Source organism: Nyctibius grandis, chromosome 15, assembly GCF_013368605.1.
Source record: "Nyctibius grandis isolate bNycGra1 chromosome 15, bNycGra1.pri, whole genome shotgun sequence".
Classification (NCBI taxonomy): domain Eukaryota; kingdom Metazoa; phylum Chordata; class Aves; order Nyctibiiformes; family Nyctibiidae; genus Nyctibius; species Nyctibius grandis.
In genome coordinates this window covers 12385748-12408014 of record NC_090672.1, presented here as the reverse complement: position 1 = coordinate 12408014, position 22267 = coordinate 12385748, and the positions used below count along the sequence as shown (strand labels likewise).

The window sequence follows — 22267 nt, the reverse complement described above, 5'->3', positions numbered from 1 at the left end:
TCGGTGACACCCAGACCATCATCATCCCCCTGCATCTCCTCCGGGTACCACAACCTCATGCTTCCCCGCGTCACCCCCCCGGTGCCGGGGTGACCATCTCCCACCCCAAGAGACCTCCCCGTGCCGGGGGGGGGTGACCACCTCCACCTGGGATCCTGTGTGACCTGGGAGACGAGGGAAAAACACTGGGAGCCCTTAAAATAACACCCAACTGTTTAAGGATGTGAGACCCGTACTAAACCTCGGGGAAAAGGAGCAATTATCCTGTCAGAGGAGGTGATATAATTTTGGAGAGCTGGCTCTGCAGCTGTAATTTTTTCCCCACCGTTTCTCCCCCGGGGAGGGATTTAGTGGCCAATTACCTGTTGGGTAGCGGGAAGGTGCTGGGTGCTGGGTGCAGGGGATGCAGGCAGCGGCTTTGCTGCCAGCTGCTGCCTGCGAACCTCTGTCCTGGGACCTGCAGCATCGCTGGTGACAGTGGGGTTGGCACGGAGCTGGTGTTCCCTGGGGACACGGGGTGGTTTCGCTGCCTCCTGTGAATGCCCCGTGGATGCTGGGGGCATGGGCTGGTGTCTTGCCAGTTCCCAGTTCCCTTCTTCCCGGGGTGAGCACGGTGCTGTGCCAGGGGAGGAGGCTCAGCAAGCCCAGGGCACCCAGGAGCTGCCAGGCGAGTGTCCGGGGAGATGCTGGGGCTCATTGTCCCTCTGCAGAGCACCAAGGGGGAGCCCAAAGTGCCCTCTTGCCCCGGGAGCTGGCTGGTGTGGGTGCTGGCACTGGTGCGGGTGCTGGCACTGGTGTGGGTGCTGGTGCGGGTGCTGGCATTGGTGTGGGTGCGGGTGCTGGTGTGGGTCCTCGCACTGGTGTGGGTGCTGGCACTGGTGCTGGCACTGGTGTGAGTGCTGGTGCTGGTGTGGGTGCTGGCACTGGTGTGGGTGCTGGTGCAGGTGCTGGTGGGCAGCAGGGTGGGGAGGGTTAACCCTTCTACCCATCGGGCTGCTGGGGAACATAATTAAGTGCTAACTTGTCATTTTTTTTAATGAAGTAGCCGAGCTGGAGATTTATAATTGCTAATGAGCCAGAATAATAATTAGTTGGTTTTTAATGAGGGCGATGATCACTCGGAGGGAAGAGACGGCCCCGCTTTGGCCTAATTTTTCTTCCATTACGTGGTGTGTCCAACAGCCGGGGTCGTCCCTGTCCCCAGCTGGTGGCAGTGGCCCCACCAGCTCCGTGCCAGCGGGACACTCGGGTGCCAAGGACGTCTCTGCACCGTCACCTCTTGCCAGCATGTCTGCATCACTCGGGAGCACGGTGGCACCGGTGGTCCCAGGGATGAGCCCCTGCACCCCGGGGTGTCCCTGTGTCCCCGCTGCCTCCCTGGGCTCCGTCCGTCCTTCCTGAGGGAGCTCCCGAGGGAGCACGAGGGATCAGAGGGCAAAAATCAGATAACTAATTAGGTAACTGCAGATTATTATCTTTAATTAGAGAAAAGGAGGGGCGTGAATCAGGGGGACGGGGCGGGTGGAGGCTGCCAGGCTCGGGGAGATGCTGAAAGCATCGCCCTGCACAGGACCCAAGTGAAGGCGATGGCATCGCTCCCTCCGGACGCTGCCGGACCCCCCTGGGCTCCCACAATGCCGGGGTGGGGGGTCCCTGGAGCCGCTCTCAGCCCTGTTGTGCTGGCAGAGATGGCAGCGACCATGGCACCGGGGGACAGCGCTGGCACCGGCTGCCTCCCCAGCCTGGCAAACGACATCACCACACCTCGAACGTCCCCCCCCGATCCCCCTGACTGAGCAGAGCGCGCGGGAGCAAACCCGCCCCCCCCGACAGCCCCATCAAACCAACGCACACTATTATTCCTCAAAGGTGTAATTAAATTTAATCGTCAATTACCGAGGGGTGACGAGGAATAGGCACAAACGGTGGCATCCACCCCCAGCCCCTCGCAAAAGGGGCGAGCAGGTCCCAGCACCGGGACCCCCCCACGCCCCAGCTTCCTGACCCCCCCCGAAAGGCGGCTGTGGCTCTTCACGCCGCTCTGGTTTTTGCTCCTTCACGAGAGCTGAAATCTGACCTTTTTTAGTATACGAGGCTGCGATTTCAGAGCCGGGAGCAGCTCTGGGATGGAAAGGTGGGAGCGAGTGAGATGGGGAGGGACAAAGCATCGCAGCCTCCCCGGGGGGACCCACGGAGGGCTGGGGCTGAGGATATCGCGGGGAGCATCGGTGGGATGCGGGAGCCTGTCCTGGCAGGGCTGGGGTGAAGGGTGGGAGGCAGAGGTGGGCAACTGCCCCTTAAAAATAACCTCAAGCCGTGACACGGTGGGTGCTGGGAGCGAGCGTGGGGCTGGGCAAGGCGAGCCCGTGCGGAAATTGCAGCCCTGCGCTGTGCCACGGCCGAGGGCCCGGTAATTGCGCTTTCTTGTCTTCCTTTCTTTCCCTTTTCTCCCCGCTGAGCTGCAATAATTGGGTGCTGTCGCCCGAGCTCGTCTGCTGCCGGCTCCCTGAAAGCAGCTCTGCAATTAGCGAGCGTCACCCTGTAATAAAGCCTTTAATAGCCACCTTCACGGCTCACGCTGCCGTCGCTCAGCTCCGCTCCCGTTCCCATCCCATCCCCAACCTCATCCCCATCCCACCCCCATCCCATCCCATCCCACCCCCTTCCCCATCCCATCCCCATCCCATCCCATCCCATCCAATTCCCATCCCCATCCCATCCAATTCCCATCTCTATCCCCATCCCATCCCCATCCCATCCCATCCCCATCCCATCCTCATCCCATTCCCATCCTCATCTTCATCCTCATCCTATCCCACCCCAATCCCCCTCCCATCCCACCCCTATCCCCATCCCATTCCCATCCCATCCCCATCCCATCCTCATCCCATTCCCATCCCCATCCCCATCCCATCCAATTCCCATCTCTATCCCCATACCATCCTCGTCTCATTCCCATCCCCATCCCCATCCCCATCCCCATCCCCATCCTATCTCATCCTATCCCATCCCCATCCCATTCCCATCCTCATCCTATCCCACCCTCATCCCCATCCCATCCCCATCCCATCCCCATCCCCATCCCACCCGCATCCCCATCCTATCTCATCCTATCCCATCCCCATCCCATTCCCATCCTCATCCTATCCCACACTCATCCCCATCCCATCCAACCCCCATCTCCATCCCCATCCCATCCTCATCCCCATCCCATCCCATTAGATCCCCATCCCCAGTGCAGCCCCTACCTGTCCTCTCCCTCCACCCAGGAGCTGGTGCACCGGCTCTAGCGGATCCCGGCACCGCACTGCAGGGGCCTTGGGTCCAATCCTGACCCACTTTCCAGAGCTAAAACTCCGTGCCAGCATTTCGAAGCCGGCTCCCGCCTGGGAGCCCTGCGCGGGGCCGGGGTTCCCAGGGTGCCTTCTACCAAACACGCACAATCAGGTAATTATGGGAGAAATAATAAATGTGTCAGTCCTGCGAGAAGGGTTTTCAGCGGGAGCGCGGGGGGAGCCCCGCCGTCGTGTCGGGCGTGCGCGTGCTCACCGGACACATTAATTAACTGGGTAAAAAGCTCCCCAGCTCCGTGCCACCTACATTATTTATGAACATCTCAGGGCGATGGTGACTTACGGGCTCTCCTGTGCCGCTCGCTGCCTGGCTTTTACCCTTGGTTTTCGCCCTCCGAGGTGCCGTGTGTCGGCACGTGGCCGGTGGGACCCGCTGCCGGCTGTGGCATCGGCACATGGTGCTGCATGTCCCATCCGACACCCAGGGCTGCCCATGGTGCTTCTCCATCCCTGGGAGACAGAGGGTAGATAGGGATGGGATGGGGTGGGATGGAGATGGGGGTGGGAATGGGATGGGGTGGGATGGAGATGGGGGTGGGAATGGGATGGGATGGGGTGGGATGGGATGGGAGGTGGTGGAGTCACCATCTCTGGAGGGGTTTAAGAAAAGCCTGGCCATGGCACTTAGTGCCCTGGTCTAGTTGCCATGGTGGTGTCAGGGCAATGGTTGGACTCGATGATCCCAGAGGGCTCTTCCAACCACATTGATTCTGTGATTCTCTGATTCTGTACCCACCATCCCTGTGCCGTACTCACCGTACCCACACTCCTCCTGCAGCGGCACGTCGGTGCGGGGCACCGTTCCCGCAGCCTGTTGAGCGCCTTCCAAGGGAGGGATTGATCCCCGCTGTTTCCCTCATTAGATGGTGTAATGCCACGGAAACCGTTTCCACAATATCCCAAACTAAATCATTTATTCTTGACAAAAATCCAATAAAGAGCTCAGGCCTTCTCCACGGGCAGATAAAGCCCAGATTAACGGGGCTGCTTAGATCAAAAAAAAAAAAAGAAAAAGAAAAAAAAAGGGAGGAGATGGTGGGAAAGTGAGCGCGGGATGCGGAGGAGACGTCTTCCACCTTCTCGCTTTCCCAGGGCTGCTGCAGCTCAGGGTTTTATTACCAAAAGCCACCTAAGTATTACCGGCTAATCCGTAAATCCCAGCCTAGTAAAATATGTGATGGATTTTGTAAATTGTGCCCTTTACAAATCTGAATGAACTTTTTTTTCCCTGCTAGTTCCCTTTTCTTCTCCTTCCCCCTCCCCTCCCTGGGGATATTTTTTCTCCTTGGGGACCACGATGACTTTTGATGTCTGTGTCCTGGCCCCACTCCTGCTCCAGCCCGATCCCTGGGTCCCTGTTTGCAACCACTTGATGGTGGGATGGGATGGGATGGGATGGGGATGGGATGGGGATGGGATGGGATGGGATGGGATGGGGATGGGATGGGATGGGATGGGGATGGGGATGGGATTGGGATGGGGATGGGGATGGGATGGGATGGGGATGGGGATGGGGATGGGATGGGATGGGATGGGATGGGGATGGTGATGGTGATGGGGATGGGGATGGGGATGGGGATGGGATGGGGTGGGGATGGGGATGGGGAGGGGATGGGTTGGGGATGGGGATGGGATGGGGATGGGGATGGGATGGGATGGGATGGGACGGGACGGGATGGGGATGGGATGGGGATGGGATGGGGATGGGATGGGATGGGATGGGATGGGATGGGGATGGGATGGGGATGCGGAGCATGGCCATGGCCCTGTGGCCAGAGCTGGCCACCTGCTTTACGAATTGCTCCTCGCCCTGTCCTGGCCCCGCAGGCTGCTGGCAGCCGGCTGCGCGGAGGCAGGAAGGTGGCTGTGAACACCAAGCCCGGTGGGTGACCCCCTTCTCCTCGCCTTGGCCTGATTTTAGGGCTTTCTGCCTTCCCTGGGGTGCCCCGAGGTGTTTTGGGGACCCTGCCCGAGCAGAGCACGTTTCTGCGCAGGAGGGGGATAAACCTGGGCACGGCTTTCCAGCCTCCAACATTATTTCCTGTTTTTTTGATTAAAGCAAGATGTTGCTGGCGAAACTCATGCTCCCTTCCCTGTTTTTCCATCAAATTATCCTGCAGCAGAACATCTGGCGGCAGCTAACGACCGGGCTACTCCTGCCTGTCACGGCGGGGACGCTGATTTCCCTGCAGCAGCCAGGGGCCATTGGCAAATGCCACCTGCCACCACGGTGCCTGTTGTCCCACGCCGCTGGGTGACACGGGTGGCAGCGAGGACGGGGACACATCGGTGCCCCGTGGTAGCAAACCTGGAGCTGGGAAGAGGAGAAACATCTGCCACGTCTTTCCTTTGACTTCGCTCCACCCTGAGCTGCTTTTTCTTTTGGTTTAAGGGTGACGCTGACGGAGACCTGGGATCAGAGCCCGGCTCGGAGCCAGCTCCAGCCCTCGGCAGCTGGAGCCACGTCCAGATCTCTGCCGGGGGGCTCAAATCCCCCCCCGAGATGGCTCAGCAGTGGCGGCGATGGGGGTGACGTGCCCCAAAGTCCCCCCGAGCCTGGCCCAGGCTGAGCTCTCACGAGGCTGGCTCCCTTCACCCCCAAATCGTGCCAACAGGATGAGTTCACCGCGCGGATCCGGGGTATCCGAACCGCCCTCGAAGGAAGGAGCGCTGGGTTAGCACCCAAGCGTGCAGCGGAGGTGCCTGAACGGGGGGGACAACGGGGCAGGGCTGTGCCTCAGTTTCCCCAACACCAAGCAGCGCTGGGAGCCGTCCAGCCCTTCCTCTCCTCCCACAACCCACCCCGGCGATTAAACGCGTCCGCTCGGAGCCAGCGCCGGTGGATGCTCGGCGGTAACCATGGCAACTGCCAGGTTTCTGTTTCCTCGCCCTTGTCGGTCACCTTGAGATGCCACCACGTCCCGGTCACCAGCCGCCCACCCCACGTGCGTGCGTGGCAGAGGGATGCGGTGGCAGCGGGGCTGTGCCGGGGATCACCTTCCAACACCACCCAGGCTGTGCCAGGGCTCCCCTCGCCCCCGGGGATGCGAGCCAGTGCCATGGGCTGGAGGAGGGAGCCCCGTGCCACCCCCGTGCCACCCCCGTGCCACCCCACCGCCACATCCCCGGCACTGGCAGCATCCCTGCCCGGCAGCCCCGGTGGAAAGAGCCCCGCGAGGAGCACAAAGCAACATCTGCAAGCGCTTAACCGCGCCGCCGGCCCGGCCCTTCCCGAAATAGCTCGCTGGGGTGGGCGCCCGTGCCAGCACTGATGTCATTTGCTTTTATTTCCCTCCCGTCTGCTCCTTCACCGCCGGAGCCACGATTCCCTCGTCAGCCACTGCCGCAAGCCCGGCCCGTGCCGGCACAGCCGGGGCTGAGTGATGGGTCCCGGTGCTGAGGCGCTCCCTGGGGTGGGTCCTGGTGCTTGGGTGGTTGCGATGCCATCGGAGGCTCCTCACATCCCGCCCCGGAGCCAGGACGAGCCCTTATTTTCCCAGCACTGTGGGGAAATTGGGGGAATCTGGGCTGCTGGCTGCTCCGGTGGGGTCAGGGCAAATGGGGAGGGGTCGGGGGGTGGCAGCCCCCAAGGGGGATCCCCCACACCTCCGGCTGTGCCTCCGGGAGCCCTAAGGAGAGGGGATGCCCTGGCAGTGCCCTGGCACGTGGCGCTGGCAAGGTCACTGCCAGGATGAGCACCCACGGTCCTGGGCAGATCCCCGGCGCTGCTGCCACCAGCCCCGGCGATCTCCAGAGGTCCCAACCCCAGCCGTGCTGTGACTCTGGGTTAACTTGGCCACCGCGGGCCGGAGCAGGGCCAGGCAGCGCGGGCAGGAGCTGGCCAGCTGGCTGCGGCCCCTCGCCTGGCTCCAGCCCCAGCACACGCCTCCGGAGCGACGCGTGGGCGCAGCGCCGGGGCTCGGCTCCGTCCCTCCCCGCCAGCACCGCAGGATCCCACCGTGGGGTCCGGCGTCTCCCTTGGGCTGGGGGGGCCATGGAGGTGCAGGCGTCCCGGGGCAAAACTCATGGGGGGAATGTGGCCTGCCCCTGCTCTGTGCGTGGGGACAGCAGGGCATGGCACAGGGACCCAGGGTCCATCACGAGGGGAGGGCAGCACGGTGGCTGGGTGTTGCCTCCATCCCATTCAGCAATTTTTCAGTGCTGTAAATCACCGGCACCAGCCCTGCCACCTCTGCTCTCCCCAGGTGCCATTTCCCTGCCCTGCAGTGGCACAGGGGACCCCAACGTCCCCTCGGTCACCTCAGGGGGTGAGGGCTGGGGTGATGCCCCTGTTGGCACACCTCCTGTGCCTGCTGCCCACCATGCTGCTGGGTTGTGTCCCCCACCCCATCCTGCTCCCCTGCAGGAACACATGGCACCACGTCCTCAAATAATTGCTTCATTACAGGCTAATTACTGCAATTAGCTGAGCAGTGCTCCTGCAAGCGCCTGCTGGCCTGTGCACAGCGAGTCGCGTCCCCTCCAGCCCCAGGGACTCCAGAGGCCCCGGGGTGACTCCTCTCCTGCACCCAAAGCTGCTGTGGGGACACCGGGGCGCAGCAGGCGCAGAGCTGATGTGTCCCCATCCGTCCCCCAACACGGGGGAGCACGAGATGAGCCGGGGTGATGGGGGATGCACAGAGGCCCCATCCTCCACCGTCACCCCGGTGTCGACACCGTCCCGGTGCCACCTTGGGGACAGCCGTGCCCCGCGCTCAGCTCCGCTGTCGTCGCCGCTGCCCGAGCCACGGCCGCGCTTATGAATAAATGAAGTGCGAGCAAAGCGTCTGCCTAATGGCACGGTGACAAATGTGTGCTGAAACCGGAGGGAGAAGGGAACGATTTGAGGAATTCAATTATTTAACAGAAGCTTGTTACTGGTACGCACCGGGGAGCCCGTGCCAGCGCGGCCCCGGGCTGCGGCGGGGGGGGAGGCGGGGGGTGTCCTGGGGTGCCCCGTGGGGCGTTGGGGACCGTGGGGACACACAGGGTGCAGGAGCAGACCTCACGGAGGGGGACGTGGGTTTAAAATGGGTTTATGTCAGTCCCACTGTCCCCAGCGCCCGGAGACGTGTGTCCCCGTGGCCTGGCCATGGCCACATCTGCGAGGCACACGAGGGGCACCGGCTGCCTGTCCTCGCTGCCTCTGCTGGGGTCCCCTCCGTGGGCAGCAGCAAGCTGGGGGCTCGGATGGGTCCACTCCTCCCTTCAGGGGTCCCGGTGGCTACGGGGACCTCCAGCTCCATCCTGCACCATGGCCAGTGCTGCCTCCCCCGGGGCCGTGGGGCTGTGCCACGTCCTTGGCCGTGGATGCCACCCAGCGCCGCGGGTCGGTGCGCATTGCCCTGCCCGCGCAGCCGGTGGTGACGAGCCCTGGCAGGGGACGCGGGTGGCACAGCCAGCTCTCCGTGCACGCCCGGCTACTCGCCGCGCTGCCTGGGGACCGCTCGCTCCGAGCTCGCATATGCTGCGAGGCGACGCGCTTTGTTCCCCTCCAGCCTCCCTTGGCTGCCAGCCGCTGGGCACCCAGGCTCGGGCAGAGACTGAGTGGGATGCTCGCGTCTGGCACAGCCCACAGTTCCCCCCATCCCTCCCTTCCCCTGCAGCTCCGTGGTGCCAGCGCAGACCCCTCCTGATGCCGGCATCCTCCGCTTGACCATTTAATCAAGAAAGCAAACGCGAGCGTGGCATGGGCATCCACAGCCGGGGAGGGCAGAGCATCCCACCCCAGCCAGCGCCGCTGCCCGTCCCAGCACACCAGAGCGCCCTGGTGTGAGTTTATTTGGGGCCCTTGTGCCAAAGCAGCACGTGCCAAAGCGTTCGCAGGGCTCCCTGGTTGCTCTCAGCCATCCCAGGTGGCCACCAGAAGGAAGCAGCTGTTTGCCAGAGCAGCAGAGCCTGGCAGCGGGCAGCTGTGCCCAGCCATGCCAAGCCATGCCCAGCCGTGCCGCAGCCCGTGCCAAGCTGGGAGCCGTGGCGGCGAACAAGCCCCTGCTCATCTGTGGGACCGTTCTCGGCAGGAACTGCCGGGCTTGTGGATGCCAACGTCTGCTGAGCGTGAACCTAGTGCTTGCTGATGCCTGCTCTGAACAAGCAGGATTAGTGCCAGGGTGTGGGTTTCTGGGGAGCTCTTTGCAGGTCTAAAGTGGCTCATGGATTAGGTGCCACCTCGGAGCCCCTCGGTCCCAGCCATGGATTAGGTGCCACCTCGGAGCCCCTCGGTCCCAGCCTCCCCCGTTCCCAGGGTCCCCGCAGAGCCGCAGCCGGTGAGTGGCTGTTTGGAGAGAAGAAAAATTGCAGCATCAATCAGAGCGGGGAGTGAGAGCAGAGCCGGGTGATTTAGGTGACTGGTCACCGCCGTAACCGATGATGAGCTGCGAGCGGAGGAGAGAGGAATAAGAAAGTGACACGGGCTGGCGTCTGCTCGCATAAACTACCTCCTCCTCAGAGGGGATCCGGCACCCAGGGACGTGATAAATCCCCCTCGGCACGGCCAGGCGCTTGGATGAGATGATGTTTGAAGGAAGGCAGCGGCTTGGCCATGAGTTACTGGCTGGGGAGCGCTCGTCGGCTGGCGTGGGACCCCAGGGATGCGGGGTCTCTGGTGTGGGACCCCAGGGATGCTGGGTCTCCATTGTGGGACCCCAGGGACGCCAGGTCTCTGGTGTGGGACCATAGAGATGTTGGGTATCTATTGTGGGACCCCAGGGATGTGGGGTCTCCATCGTGGGACCCCAGAGATGCTGGATATCCATTGAGGGACCCCAGGGATGCTGGGTCTCCAGCACGGCTCATGATGGGGAGGATGGCTGCAACCGAGACATGCAGAGGACCTTGTTGTTCCCAGTCCCCTCCTGTCCCACGCTGGTGCCACACTGTGATGCCTTGCAGCCACACCATGCCCCCCCCCTCTTCCCCCTCAGCCCTTCCATCTTCGTTAGCTCTCATTTACCAACGGGCTGCAGCGCAAGACAGGGGAGGAGGAGGAAGAGGAGGCACTGTGCACCAGATGGGCAGAGGGAAATCATCTGGAATTGTTTATCCAGGAGCGATTCTGTGACGCGATGTGGCAGAGTCACCTTCACCTGGTGGTCCCAGCGCCAGGGCAGGGGGCTGGGGACAGGGGGGGGGCCCGGGAGCGGGGGTATGCACGGCAGGGATGCTCCGTGCTGGAGGGGTGTTAATTTTTTTTACTTTAAATAAGTTTTTTTTTTAAACAGCCTCACGAATCGATGCCCTGTCACCCTGCCATGGGTAACGGCAGGTAAGTGGCTCCCTGGGTCCTTGGCAGGAGCGGGGGGTTCTCCCCCATGTGTCGCGTGTGTCCAGGGTCCCTCCGTGCCCACGCACACGTGTGTCGAGCTTCTCTGTACACGTGGCTGCGCATCACTCGCTCTCGCTGTACAAATGGGCGCGCGCGGCTTTATGACAACCGGAATGGAAAAGACAATTGGATGTCAAAACCCATCCGCGGAGCCCATTTATCCCCACCGGCTCTTATGGGATTCCCACTGATTGATTCAGGCCCCATAAAACTTCCCACGGCAGCTCCCTCCCCTCTGGAGCCGGCGTCCCTGGGCGTGCAGCTCCCTCCCAGCTCCCACCGGAGCTGCTCCAGGTAAGGGATGCGGCGCACATGCCCCCGTGCCATCCATCACGGGCTGGGGGCTGTGTCCTGCACTCGCCCCCCCCACTGCAGATCTCCCTCCGAGCCACTTTTTTCTCCTTGCAGAGGCGAACTTCACGCTCTGCTGACGTTCTCCCGGTGCCAGCCCCCGGTGCCATCAGTGCGGTCAAGTTCATCACCACCAAACCCAAGTGGGGCTCTCGGTGTCTGTCCCCAGAGAGGTCACCGTGTCCCACCTGGAGCAGGCTGGGTCAGCGTCTGTCCCCAGGGAGGTCACCGTGTCCCACCTGGAATCACGCCATGCTCATGCAAATCACATGCAGATGGGTGCAGAGCCTGGCACAGCCCCGTGGGGCTTGTTTGGTGGGTGCTGGCCCAGCACCGTGCTGGCCCTGTGTCTGTCTGTGTTTGGGGGGGAGCCTGTCCTGGAGGAAGGTGATGGGAGGACCTTCCTCAGCACCCTCGGAGCCGCTGGCATTTGTCGGAGCAGCTCAGCCCTCCAGCTCTCTCCGCTCCACGGCTGAGCACGCTGACCTTTCCCAGCGCTCAGCCCCCAGCCCCTGCTGCTGCTGGCGCGGGCGGGAGGCGGGGGGAGCAGCCCCAGCCCCTTCCCTCCACTCCATTCTCCTCCCCGGCACTCATCCAGCACCTATTAATATTTATAGCTCCCCGTGTGCGGTGAGAACTTGGACACAATCAGGACACTGAAATCATTACACGGGGACAGACAGCGGGTTGCTGGCTGAACATGTCCGACGTGGCGGTACCTGTGACACTGCGGAGTGACAGTGGCAGATGAGGGTGACAGGCAGAGTCTGGCTCTCTTGGTCTCTGGAGAGGATGGAGGGCACTCCCAGGACTTCCGAGATGGGGGATGTAAAGGCACGGGGCAGCCTTCCTACCGTGCCACCAGCTTTCAAGAGCAAGGGAGGGGGTTACCCACCGCCCTACATGGGAGCGCAGTTACCGTTGCATTGCTGTTGTGTTGCCATTGCGTTGCCATTGCATCCCAGTTGTGTTGCCATTGCATCACTGTTGTTTTGCCATTACATTGCCATCTTATTGCTGTTGTGTTGCCATTGTGTGGCCATTGCATTACCATCATACTGCCATTGCATTGCTGTTGTGTTGCCCTTGCGTTGCCATCGTGTTGCCATTGCGTTGCCATTGCATCACTGGTGTGTTGCCGTTGTGTTGCCATTGCATTGCCATCACATTGCCGTTGTGTGGCCATTGCGTGGCCATTGCATTGCCATCGTATTGCCATTGCATCGCTGGTGTGTTGCCGTTGAGTGGCCATTGAATTGCTGGTGTGTTGCTGTTGCGTTGCCGTTGCTCTGCCATTGCGTTGCCATCGCATTGCTGTTGCGTGGCCATTGCTTGGCCATTGCATCACCGTTGAGTTGCCATTGCTTGGCCATTGCATCACCGTTGAGTTGCCATTGCTTGGCCATTGCATTGCCATCACATTGCTGTTGCGTGGCCACTGCTTGGCCATCGTATCGCCATCGTATCGCCGTTGCATCGCTGTTGTGTTGCCGTTGCGTTGCGGTTGCGTTACCCTGGCATCGCTGTAACGTCGCTGGAGCGTTTCCATCACATCACCCTGTCGTTGCCATCCCGTTGGCATCACACACCCCTGCGCCCAGCCTTTCTCCAGGGGCTGAGGGCCACAGGGGTCTCATCCTGGTGGCTTGTCCTTGCTGCAGGAGGAGCCCAGCCCATGGGGCGGAGTGCGGGGCCGGGGCTGAGCTGCTCCACGCCTTGGCAAGCTGAGGGCTGCCCAGTATGTTGCCGTGCTCCCAGTACAGCGTGTCCCCGGTGTCACGGGAAGGGCAGGCACACGCACCTCGCAGGGCGGCGTGTTCCCACCCTCTTTTATACAAAGCAACGCTCCTGTAATAAAGGATTTAATAACCCGCTGTGCCGGTGTGGATAGAAAACTCATTTGTTTAATAGGCAGCAGTTTGGCTTTGTCATGTTCATTTAGTTTTTAATGACACACAGTTGTGCCAATATTGATTTTAGCTTATAGGGACTCAAAAAAATTTACTATCTGGAATTATCTGAAACGCAGCCGTTTGAGCTGGCAGGCAGGAAGATGGATCTCTCCCCACCTCGCTCCTGGCAGCACAAACCCTTTGTGAAGGGCTCCGCGTGACCCCGCGCCAGTCCCCGTCCCACCCGCGGCGGTGGCTGGTGTCACCGTGCTGGACCTCACCCAGCTGACCCCTCCCAGGCCAGCGGCATGGGGAAACTGAGGCACGAGGTCAGCCTTTGCCCCCCAGCTGCGGGGAGCAGAACCCGGCGGCTCCGGGGGGCTCGGCGTGGGGACGGGGCTGCACAGGGACCCCCCCGCCCTGCTCCCCCCCAATCCCGACCCCAAGCAAGCTTTTTGCCCACGAACACGGAGTAATTCACTTTGAGGTTTTGCTGCTGCTAACGGGATTGATTGAGGAGCTGGTAATTACATCTCCCTAAAACGCCCCTGGGGCTTTGTGGGAACACAAGAGGGGGAGCGAATGGCTGATGTCTGGGGGGGTGGACAGGCTCTGGGAGCCCTAATGGCTGATGTTTGGGGGGGGACAGGCTCTGGGAGCCCCGCAGAGCTGCATATCCCCCTCCCCAGCTCCCCGCTTGTGCCCACTCCCCTTCGCTGGCTCAGCAGCCGGCTCTGCCACGCGCCGGCGATGCCCGAGCAGCCCGTGCTCGCTGCTATTCATTATGCAAGTCTGTAAATATATTATTTACTATTTCTCCTATTATTATCCATTATTTATCACCTAATCTTGTAGTGCTGGAAATCAGTGCAGCACCTGAAGCACCTTGTGCTGGGAAACTGCCCGCCGGATGATGGAGAGCCCCAGTGATGTGCCAGGCTGGGACACATGGGGCAAGGACGTGGGGGGGTCGGTCTCCTGCCACCCTCCTGGTGGCCTTGGGGAGCAGCCAGCCACTTTTGGAGGGGTTTTCTCTATAATTAGCTGCTTAATTATAGCACATCAGGGACCAACATCTGCTGCAGCCCCCCTTGGGCACGCAGGGAAGGAGCCAGCAGCCCCCTGCCCTTGTGCCAGGCAGGGGCCCGATCCTGCAGTCAGGGATGGCAGTGCCCAGCGAGGGTCCTGTCCTGCTGGTGGGGAGGGTGCGTCCCCCTCCCTCGGTACCAGTGGGGTGAGGGATGGTGCAGGCTGGGGGCTGCAGCCACTCCCTGCCCACACCTGGAGGGGTTTAACCTGCAGGTGGGTTAAATCTGCTGCCTTAATTGCAGAGGAGTTAAATGAGCCTGAGGGGGGAGAGCTGGGGGAGGTCAGTGTTGCTGCTGCTCTGGGGTGCTGGGGGTGCCCAGCCCTGTGCCAGGGCAAGGACATGCTGGAGCTGGCCCTTTCCATGAGGGATGAGCCATGAGTGATGCCCGTTGGTGACCGGTAAGATGGGCTTTGGGGCTTTTCTGCTGCTTTTGTGAGCATCTGCTTGTGGGCACCCTGTGGGCTGTGGGGTGTGGGCAGTGCCCAGGGCTGCAGCGGGTACATGTGTGTGTGCTGTGGTGTGGGTATGGCAAAGGTGGAGGCGCTGGGGGGAGTGTGAGCAGCTGTGATGTGGGCTCCTAAAAAGTGAGCTGGCGTCCTCTGAGGTCCTTTGCTTTTGTGTCTGGAGTGCCCAGCAAAAATCCCCTTCTCTGAGCATCAAGAGGTGAGCGGGGGGATCAGGAATGTGTTTATTGTGAAGGCTCTGGCTGAGGGGAGGGGAGCTGGGGGGGTCCTGGCACCCCCAGCCCTGGCTGGTGTGTTGGGTTCAGCAGCGAGCGCCTTAAAAAACCTCAGCTCCTGGAAGCGTGTGATTAAGTGTGAGTCTTGGACCTGGCCCGTGGCAAACCCGGCTGCTCTGCTTGGGAAACGCTCCGGAACGTGGCCTTTAAATGTTAAGAAATCACGTTAAAATGAGCCAGAGCCTTAGTTTAAATTTTTAATCTCCTGATTTAAAAATCAGCCTCGAGGTCTGGGCTGTTGGCGGGCGGCTGGTGCTGCCGGGTGGGGGTTTCTGCGCCGGTGGTCTCGGGGTGCGGGGCCAGCGCCGAGCTCCCTGCCACGAAGCTGATGGTCACACCTTCACCCTGCCAGGACAAAGCAGGGCCAGCTTCCCCGTGGCCCAGCCGGGGGCTCCTCTTGGCTCTGGGAGGGGCAGGTCTGCAGCCTGTCTCGGGGTGCTCGATTCGAGGTGGTTTGGAGCAGCAGAAAGAGCTGTAATGCCAGCACGGTCCCTGCACGGTGGTGGGTTTGGGAGTCCCCAGCTCGGCAGTGCTGCGTGTGCCAAACCCTCGTGTTTGGAGGTGAGCGAGGGGTGGTTGGGCTCAGTCGGGATGGGGCTGAGCCCCTGTGGTCCCCACATCCCACCCTGGGGAGGTGGGAGCCCTGGGCAGGGCTGTTGGCAGTGCTGGGGAAGCTGCATGTTGCTCCTGGGGAGATGCTCGTGATGCTGCTCCTGTGGTCAGTAGTGGGAGGGGCTCTGGGGGGGGTCAGGGGTGCCTGGGACCACCCCTCCACTGCTCCAGTGGTTCTCTGAGTACACAGACCCATCTGATGGTGGGGATTGGTGGGTGTGGAGGTGGAGCAGTCATGGGCAGGTCTCCCTGGGAAGTTTCTGGCCCTTCTTGGCTTGTTCCCAAACTGCTGCTGTCCCAGGGAACAGGACTCCTGTGGCCATTGCTGGGGGGATGCCCCAGCACTGAGCACAGGGATGTGCAGATTCATCTCGCTCTGGGCTCGAAGGAAGATCTTAATTGGGCCAAGATGCCCCAAGCAGCTGATGCTGGGAGAGAGCTCTGGGCTGGGAAGAGGAGCTGCGCTGGCAGGAAGGAGAGGGCTCGCTCCTGTTGCTATTCCTTCTTCTGGTAGTTTTCTTGAAGACATCAAATATTTAAGATATCTGTTCTGAGCTGGTTTGGAGCCCTTTGCACAGCATCTGGGGACAGCATGGAGCCCTGTTTGATGCCCTTCGAGGGGAGGCAGCTTCAGTCCTTCCGAAAAATGCTCTGGGAAGCATCCTTGTGGCCCACGGATGTGTGATGGCTCCATCCCACCCCACGCTGCAGTTCTGGGGAGGAGGGACCTGTCCTGAGCCCAGTTTTAAGGCAGGAGTTAACAGATCGCAGAGACTGCTTGTTGTGACCTACGGCACTACCTTGAATTAACTCTTCCAGGAGAGCAGATGCTTCTGGAGAAATTAAAGTGTCCTTTTTAATCTTAATTATTAAAAAAAAAAAGTATTGGGGAGCCTTGCTGCAGCCAATTATCCCCACCATTAGAAATGGGCACTGCAGTGCCAGTCTGGGTAGGTCTGGCTCCAGCTTCTGCCCGTGGGAGCTTGTTATACCTCTGTCTGCGAGGCTGCAGAGCCTCCCTTATCCAATTTCTCTTCCCTGTGCTGGTGCTGACAGCCTGTGGTTACATCTGCCTCCTCTCCCCTCTGATCGTGAAAAATGCCTGAGCTCCTGGAGTCTCTCACTCATGGGCAGCGCTTCTGACCTCGCCTCTCCTCGCCCTTCCCAGCCCTCCCTGGAGCTCAGAGGGGGCACGGTGCTCCCCGTGGGATGCTGCTCTCGTGCTCGGGGAGAAGAGAAGGCTCCGGGGAGACCTTCTGGCACCTTCCAGTACCTGAAGGGGCTACAGGAAAGCTGGAGAGGGGCTTTTTACAAGGGCATGGAGTGACAGGACGAGGGGGAACGGTTTTAAACTGAAAGAGGGGAGATTGAGATGAGATATTAGGAAGAAATTCTTTACTGTGAGGGTGGTGAGACCCTGGCCCAGGTTGCCCAGAGAAGCTGTGGCTGCCCCCTCCCTGGCAGTGTTCAAGCCCACGTTGGATGGGGCTTGGAGCAACCTGGTCTGGTGGAAGGTGTCCCTGCCTGTGGCAGGGGGTTGGAACTGGATGGGCTTTAAGGTCCCTTCCAACCCAAACCAGTCTGTGATTCTGTGCTGAGAAAGAGCTGGTGCCTCATCCGAGGAAGATGAGATGCTGAGGATGGCTGAAGGAAGCTCTGGGCTGTTGTCCTGTAGCCTTAGGATGATGCAGACAGTTCCCAAAGCGTCTGACATCCCAGCAAGGACTTTTACATTTCAAATAAAGCCTTGATCTTTTTTTGGAACTTGGTTTCAGACAAGAGTTTTTTAATTCAAGCCCAGCAACTCATTTTGGGTTTGACTTTGATGCGCCCTCTTCAAGCAGGAGGCAAAATAACAGCTTTCAAATCTACAAATAGGCCCGAGGAGACTTTCTGCTGCCCGCGGGGCGGCTGCGCAAGGCGAACCCCTCATTAGCCATCGGGGGCTGGACCCCCCCGCACCGGGGGTCGGGGATTTTGAGAGAGGAGCTCAAAAATCCCAACGCTGATGTGCACTTGGAGACCTGTGCATCTTCACCCCTTCCAGAAGAGTCTTGGAGAGGCGGGAGTCATGCGATATGGCTCGCAGCTGGTCTGTGTGTGTTGTCATGATTCCTGGTGTAACTATGAGTGATGCTGCCCCAAATCACAGCTCAGAGTTGGGATTCTCCATAAGCCATGTAATGTTGCTGGAGGATCAGGCCAAAACTCATGGGAGATAGAGATGGGGCTGCCCTGCGTGGGACAGGAGTGACCCAACAGCTTGTGGGGGCCACAGTCTCCCACCTAGGCATTGCCTGGCGTGTTCTCAGGGTCACCAGGCGGGTACCACCAGAGCCTGCTGCCCTCTCTGATCCCTGGATGCACCAGCACTGTACGGGGCAGCTCTCGGCTTCTCCACCCACGCCTGGGAACAGCCGTGGTGGTTGTGTGCTGGAACGTGCTCCCGCTTGGATGGGTTTGGGCAGAGGAGAGCTGGTATGGCGTGGGCAGCGCTGTGCTGCCAGGGCTGGGAGGGAGGACGTGCTCTGCTGGGAGTGTTGCTGCGAGATCAAACCTCAACCAGTGTGCCCGGGTGACTGTGAGGAACCAGGTACCTGTGCAAGTGGGTAATAAATGGCTTGCACCTCGGCAAGATTAATTGTAATAACCATAAATCAGCGCAGGCACCAGGGGCAGGCGCTGAATTTATGGCCCTGAAGACAGGAATTCCTGTTCTGTATGGAACAAAGCCCTGATCCCCAGGGGCTCGGGAGCGTGCTGAGCATTATTGCTGCTGCTCCCCGCTGTGTTGGTGCCCGGGGAGCAGGGGCTGAGCCCAGCACAGGGGCTGAGCTCACCCCTGGCAGGGCAGCCTCTCCCCGTGCTTGTCCCAGCCCGTACTGGGAAACACCTCCTCGAGGGGCGAGCCAGGATGGCAGCCTCCCACAGCACATCCATCCCCGTCAGCTCGGTGCAGAACGCCAGCCACGGCGCTGATGGATGCTGGGGTGGGCAAGTGCTGCGTTATTGTTCAGCCTCTCTTCAAGAGGTCGATGGGAAATTTGGCAGGAGCTCTCCCAACACGCGACGTGTGTGCAGGCGTTGTCCCCCCGAGGACTGCGTGTGATTTACACGTGTGTGCAGTGTAGTGGAAATGCACACTGGTGCCAGGCACTAATGCACACATTGTACCGACGCTTGTGGGAGAACTCTCTCTCCATCCCTGCCCTGCTTTGACCCGGCGGCGCTGGGCCTGGCTTCAGGCTGATCCTCTCACGCTTTCAGTTCACCCTGATCCTTGCAGGTCCCTCGGCTCCGAGGTACCGTGAGGCTCATCCAGCATTCAGGGTGGATGTTCCCTTCTGTGCAGGTGGTGTAGGTCCTTGGGTGTTAATGCTCGGTAGCAGCCGTGACTGAGCCGCTCTTCCCCCTCCAAAAGCAAGGCACAGACATCTCCGAAGGGTGTGCATCCAGGGCCTGATCCTGCGGGGCGATGCGGGACTGCAGGATCAGCCTGAGGATGTGGTGTGATATCTGGGAGGTGCCGCTGGCTCATCTCTGGGCTTAGAGCTTTTATTTTACGAGAACCCCAAAATATTTGCTTTGATAATCTCGTGGTAGCGAGTTGAATTCTGCTTTTGAGCTCCCTCATGTTTCCCCTTCCCAGGGACCCGACGCGGATGCTCTGAGCGCTGCCGGAGGGGCTGGGGGGCGGCTCCAGGCGCTTGGCGAGGGGCGACCTGCTGCTTCCCCAGCCGGGGGGACGGACCGGGGAGAGGGGGGCCGGACCCCCCGCTCCCCCCGCGGCTCCGTGCTCGCCCGCCCGCGGCCGCTGGGTAGCGCTCGGGGCCGCGCCGCCTCCGCGCCTCCTCCGCGGCTCGGCTCCCCCCGGCCCCGCCGCCGCCGTGCAGAAGCAGCCCGGAGGGGTCGGTGCGGCACCGCCCGGGGGGGCAACGGGGGGAGAGGACCCCCCGCAAGAGCCGCCGAGGCGGGGATGTCCCTGCGCAGGAGCTGAGCGCTGCGGAGGGGCCGCCCCCCACCCCCGGACCCCAAACTTTTGAGCAGCGGCGGGGACCCGGTTCCCCCCCCCCCACTCCATGGTGCCCCGGAGGGACCGAGAGCGCGCAGCCCTGCGCGTCCCGTCGCCTTCCCCGGCGCAGGGCGCAGCGCTCGGGGAGGGGCTCGGCCGCCGGCCCCGCTCCGCGCGTCCCCGCGGAAGTTGCACATGGTGGGGGGCTGCCTGCGGAGCCCTCCCCGCGCCCTGAGGAGCCTTCACCCCATCGCCTCCCCCCCGAGCAGCGCTGCTGCGGGGGTCCCCACGTCCGGAGGACGCCCCGGTACCGGCCCGCAGCGGGGGCTGCCGCCGCGCCCGCCCGGATTATAAAGTCGGGGAAGTTGCCCCCCCCCCAACCCCGCTCCGCCCTCCCCGGCTCGGCGGAGCCATGGCCCGGCTCGGGAGCTGGCGGCTGCTGTGCTTCGCCGTGCTCGCCCTGCCCGGCCCCCCCGGAGCCGGCGCCCAAGGTAAGAGGGGTGGGGGCACCATCCAGCTCCGACTTGGATGCTGGAGATGAATCGCGGAGGGTTGGGGGGGGGGTCCCGGCGCTGCTCCCCCCATCCTCCCGGCCAGGGGAAGCTTTGTGCCAGCCGGGGGGGCGAGGACTAGGGCAGCCCCGGAGCTTCTCCTGGGGGGGGTGGTCCCAGCATCGGTGATGCTCTAGAAGCCCCCCCGGAGCTGGGGCCCGCCGGTGCGGAGCGCAGCGCGGTGTCCGGGAGGGCTCGGCGGGGGCGAGCAGCGCGGCTCTGCTCTGCCTCCTCCTTCCCCTGCCCCATAACTGCCCCCAGGCTGGGGTTGGGGGGGGGAAATGTAGCTCAGAGCATGAGGTAGAGACTGCCCTGGAGCACCTTCGGGAGGCTGAGCATCCCCCGGGAAGGGTGGGGGGTGAAGGCACCCATTTCACCCTCTCCCGTGGGACCCCCATTGCACCCCAAGACCTGGGGTGCAAGTTCGGGGAGCTCCCAGGGAGCAGCTTTTGCCCTGGGGTTGGTCCCATCGACCTCCAGCCGGCTGGTCAGACCGGGGGGGGGTCTGCAGCCCTGAGCTCCCGTGGGTGCCAGGGGCTCCCTGTGCACCCAGCCGGCCCTTGGGGTGCGGCAGCACCGCCGGGCAGGGCGAGCCCCTCTCCGCTCCTCACACCCGGGGCTCTGGCACGGCACAGACTGTTTTTAGCTGCTTTGGTACCCGAGGGGGATGTGGCAATAGTTTGTGGCCATTTGGGGTGCAGCTGGGGTTCAGGGGTGCTCGGGGGGGGCCCTGGGGTCCTGTCCTCCCCCCCCAGCAGCGGGGCTGCAGAGGAGGCTGCTGGCTGGCAGGGCTGCAGCACGGCTGCCTCCGGGCCCACCGCTCGAACCGAGTGGATCCAGGCTGCGAAATGGGGGGGGCACAGCGGGGTGCAGCGCCGGGGGTCCTCGCCCGCGACATTTCTTGCCCTTGTTTGCGGCAGCAAGCGGAGCCAGCGGTCCCCGTGCGCTCCCGTCCCCGCGCCTCCCCCAGCGCTGCTATAATTTCTCAGTAATTAAGTTCAGAACATAACATCTAAAGCGGCAGTATATTATCCGGGCAGGCCCTGCGTGGGGAGCTGTGAAGGTCTCTTTGATTGATTCACTCCCTCGCCGAGTTTCTCTTCCCCTGGCTGGCGTCACCGGCTGGCGGGTCCCCCGCGGTCCGTTTGTCCCCCGCCTGCGGGACGCGCTCCCGGTGTCACCGAATCTCCTTCCGTTTGGCCGTGGGGCTCCGGGGTCTCGCCGTGGGTGGGAGGCGTGGGGCTGGCGGTGCTTCAGCCCTCCCGAGGGATGGGGAAGGGGTTTTGCATCCCTCCACTGGCGCAGGATCCCAGCTTGGCTGCTCCGGCTCCCTGCGGCGCGTGTCACGTCCTCACGGGCAGCGTGACATTGCTCGGTGGCCAGCAGCAGCCACGGGCGAGCGGTGGCTGCCCATGACGGAGTCACGGTGGGGCGAGCGTTGCCAAAGCCTGGCGTGTGCCCGTCTCCCCTGCTGCTGCCAGCACCGGGAGTGTGCCAGGTCACCTCCCCGGCTGCGGTGCCGGCACGCGTGGGCTGCGGCCACTCGCCGCTGCGGCCCGTTGTGGTCAACTGGGCACTGGGGCGAGGAGATGGGGAAGGAGCCAGCGTGCAGGGAGGGTGCCTGGCTTCGACCTCGGCGGGGTGGGCAGGGCATCCCCGCCTGGGCATCGCTGCAGGGCTGGCAGCGCAGGCAGCAGTGGTGCTTTGTGCCGGTGCCATCGATTGAGGCAGCCAAAGAAAAGGGGATCAATAGGGAAGGGAAGGAGGAGGAGGAGGGGATGGAGTGAGACCTCCCCGGCCAGGGCGCGGGGGCTCCTCGGGTGCGGGATGAAACACTTTGATACCCGCGGTTGGCAAAACAAAGGCCCGGTGCTGCCAGGGAGAGAGGGGATGGAAGTTTAATTACAGCCCGGCTGTGCTGTGTAATTATTAATTACCCACGGCAAAAAATAACTTATTGATTAGGGGCCTCGCGCTAATTACTCGGAGCCGAATGCGGTGCTGGGCTGCCCGGGCAGGAGCTGTGTCGCAGTGCGACCTGTGCCGCGGCCGAGCCCCGGTGCCACGGCCGGGGGGTGCAAGGGTGTCTTCAGCTCGTTAAGCAAGATAATAAAGGCCCCCCAAGAGCTGGGGGGACCTGGGTGTCGGGGGGGTTCTGAGCCCCCTCCTCCCCACTTTTTGTAGCTGTTGTGACCCCCAGGGATGTGGTTTCCCCCCACCCAGGGCTGGGGGCACAGCCCAGGACCCCCCGCGCTGGCACAGCACCTCTAATGGGATTGAGGAGGCTGGGGCCAGTCCCAGGAGGGATTTGGGAGGCTTAAGGTTCCAGACAGGATTTGAGGC

The 22267-nt window shown here is 62.1% G+C and overlaps 2 protein-coding genes across 6 annotated transcripts in view; one reads left to right on the top strand and one right to left on the bottom strand.

Annotated features, from left to right (window-relative positions):
- Positions 1–22267, bottom strand: part of RPL38 (ribosomal protein L38) — a 326451-nt gene that overhangs the window by 22607 nt on the left and 281577 nt on the right. Inside the window, exon 1 of one of the 5 annotated variants that reach the window (XM_068413413.1) lies at positions 456–465. The exons of the other annotated variants lie outside the window; for them this stretch is intronic. The gene's annotated coding sequence lies outside the window, so the exon portion shown is untranslated. Of the gene's footprint in view, positions 1–455; positions 466–22267 lie in introns of those variants that run through there. 5 annotated transcript variants of the gene reach the window in all.
- SDK2 (sidekick cell adhesion molecule 2) overlaps positions 19786–22267 on the top strand; it is a 41505-nt gene continuing 39023 nt past the window's right edge. The window contains 1 exon segment of the mRNA XM_068413258.1: positions 19786–19864. Within this exon segment, the coding sequence (XP_068269359.1) occupies positions 19786–19864 (79 nt within the window).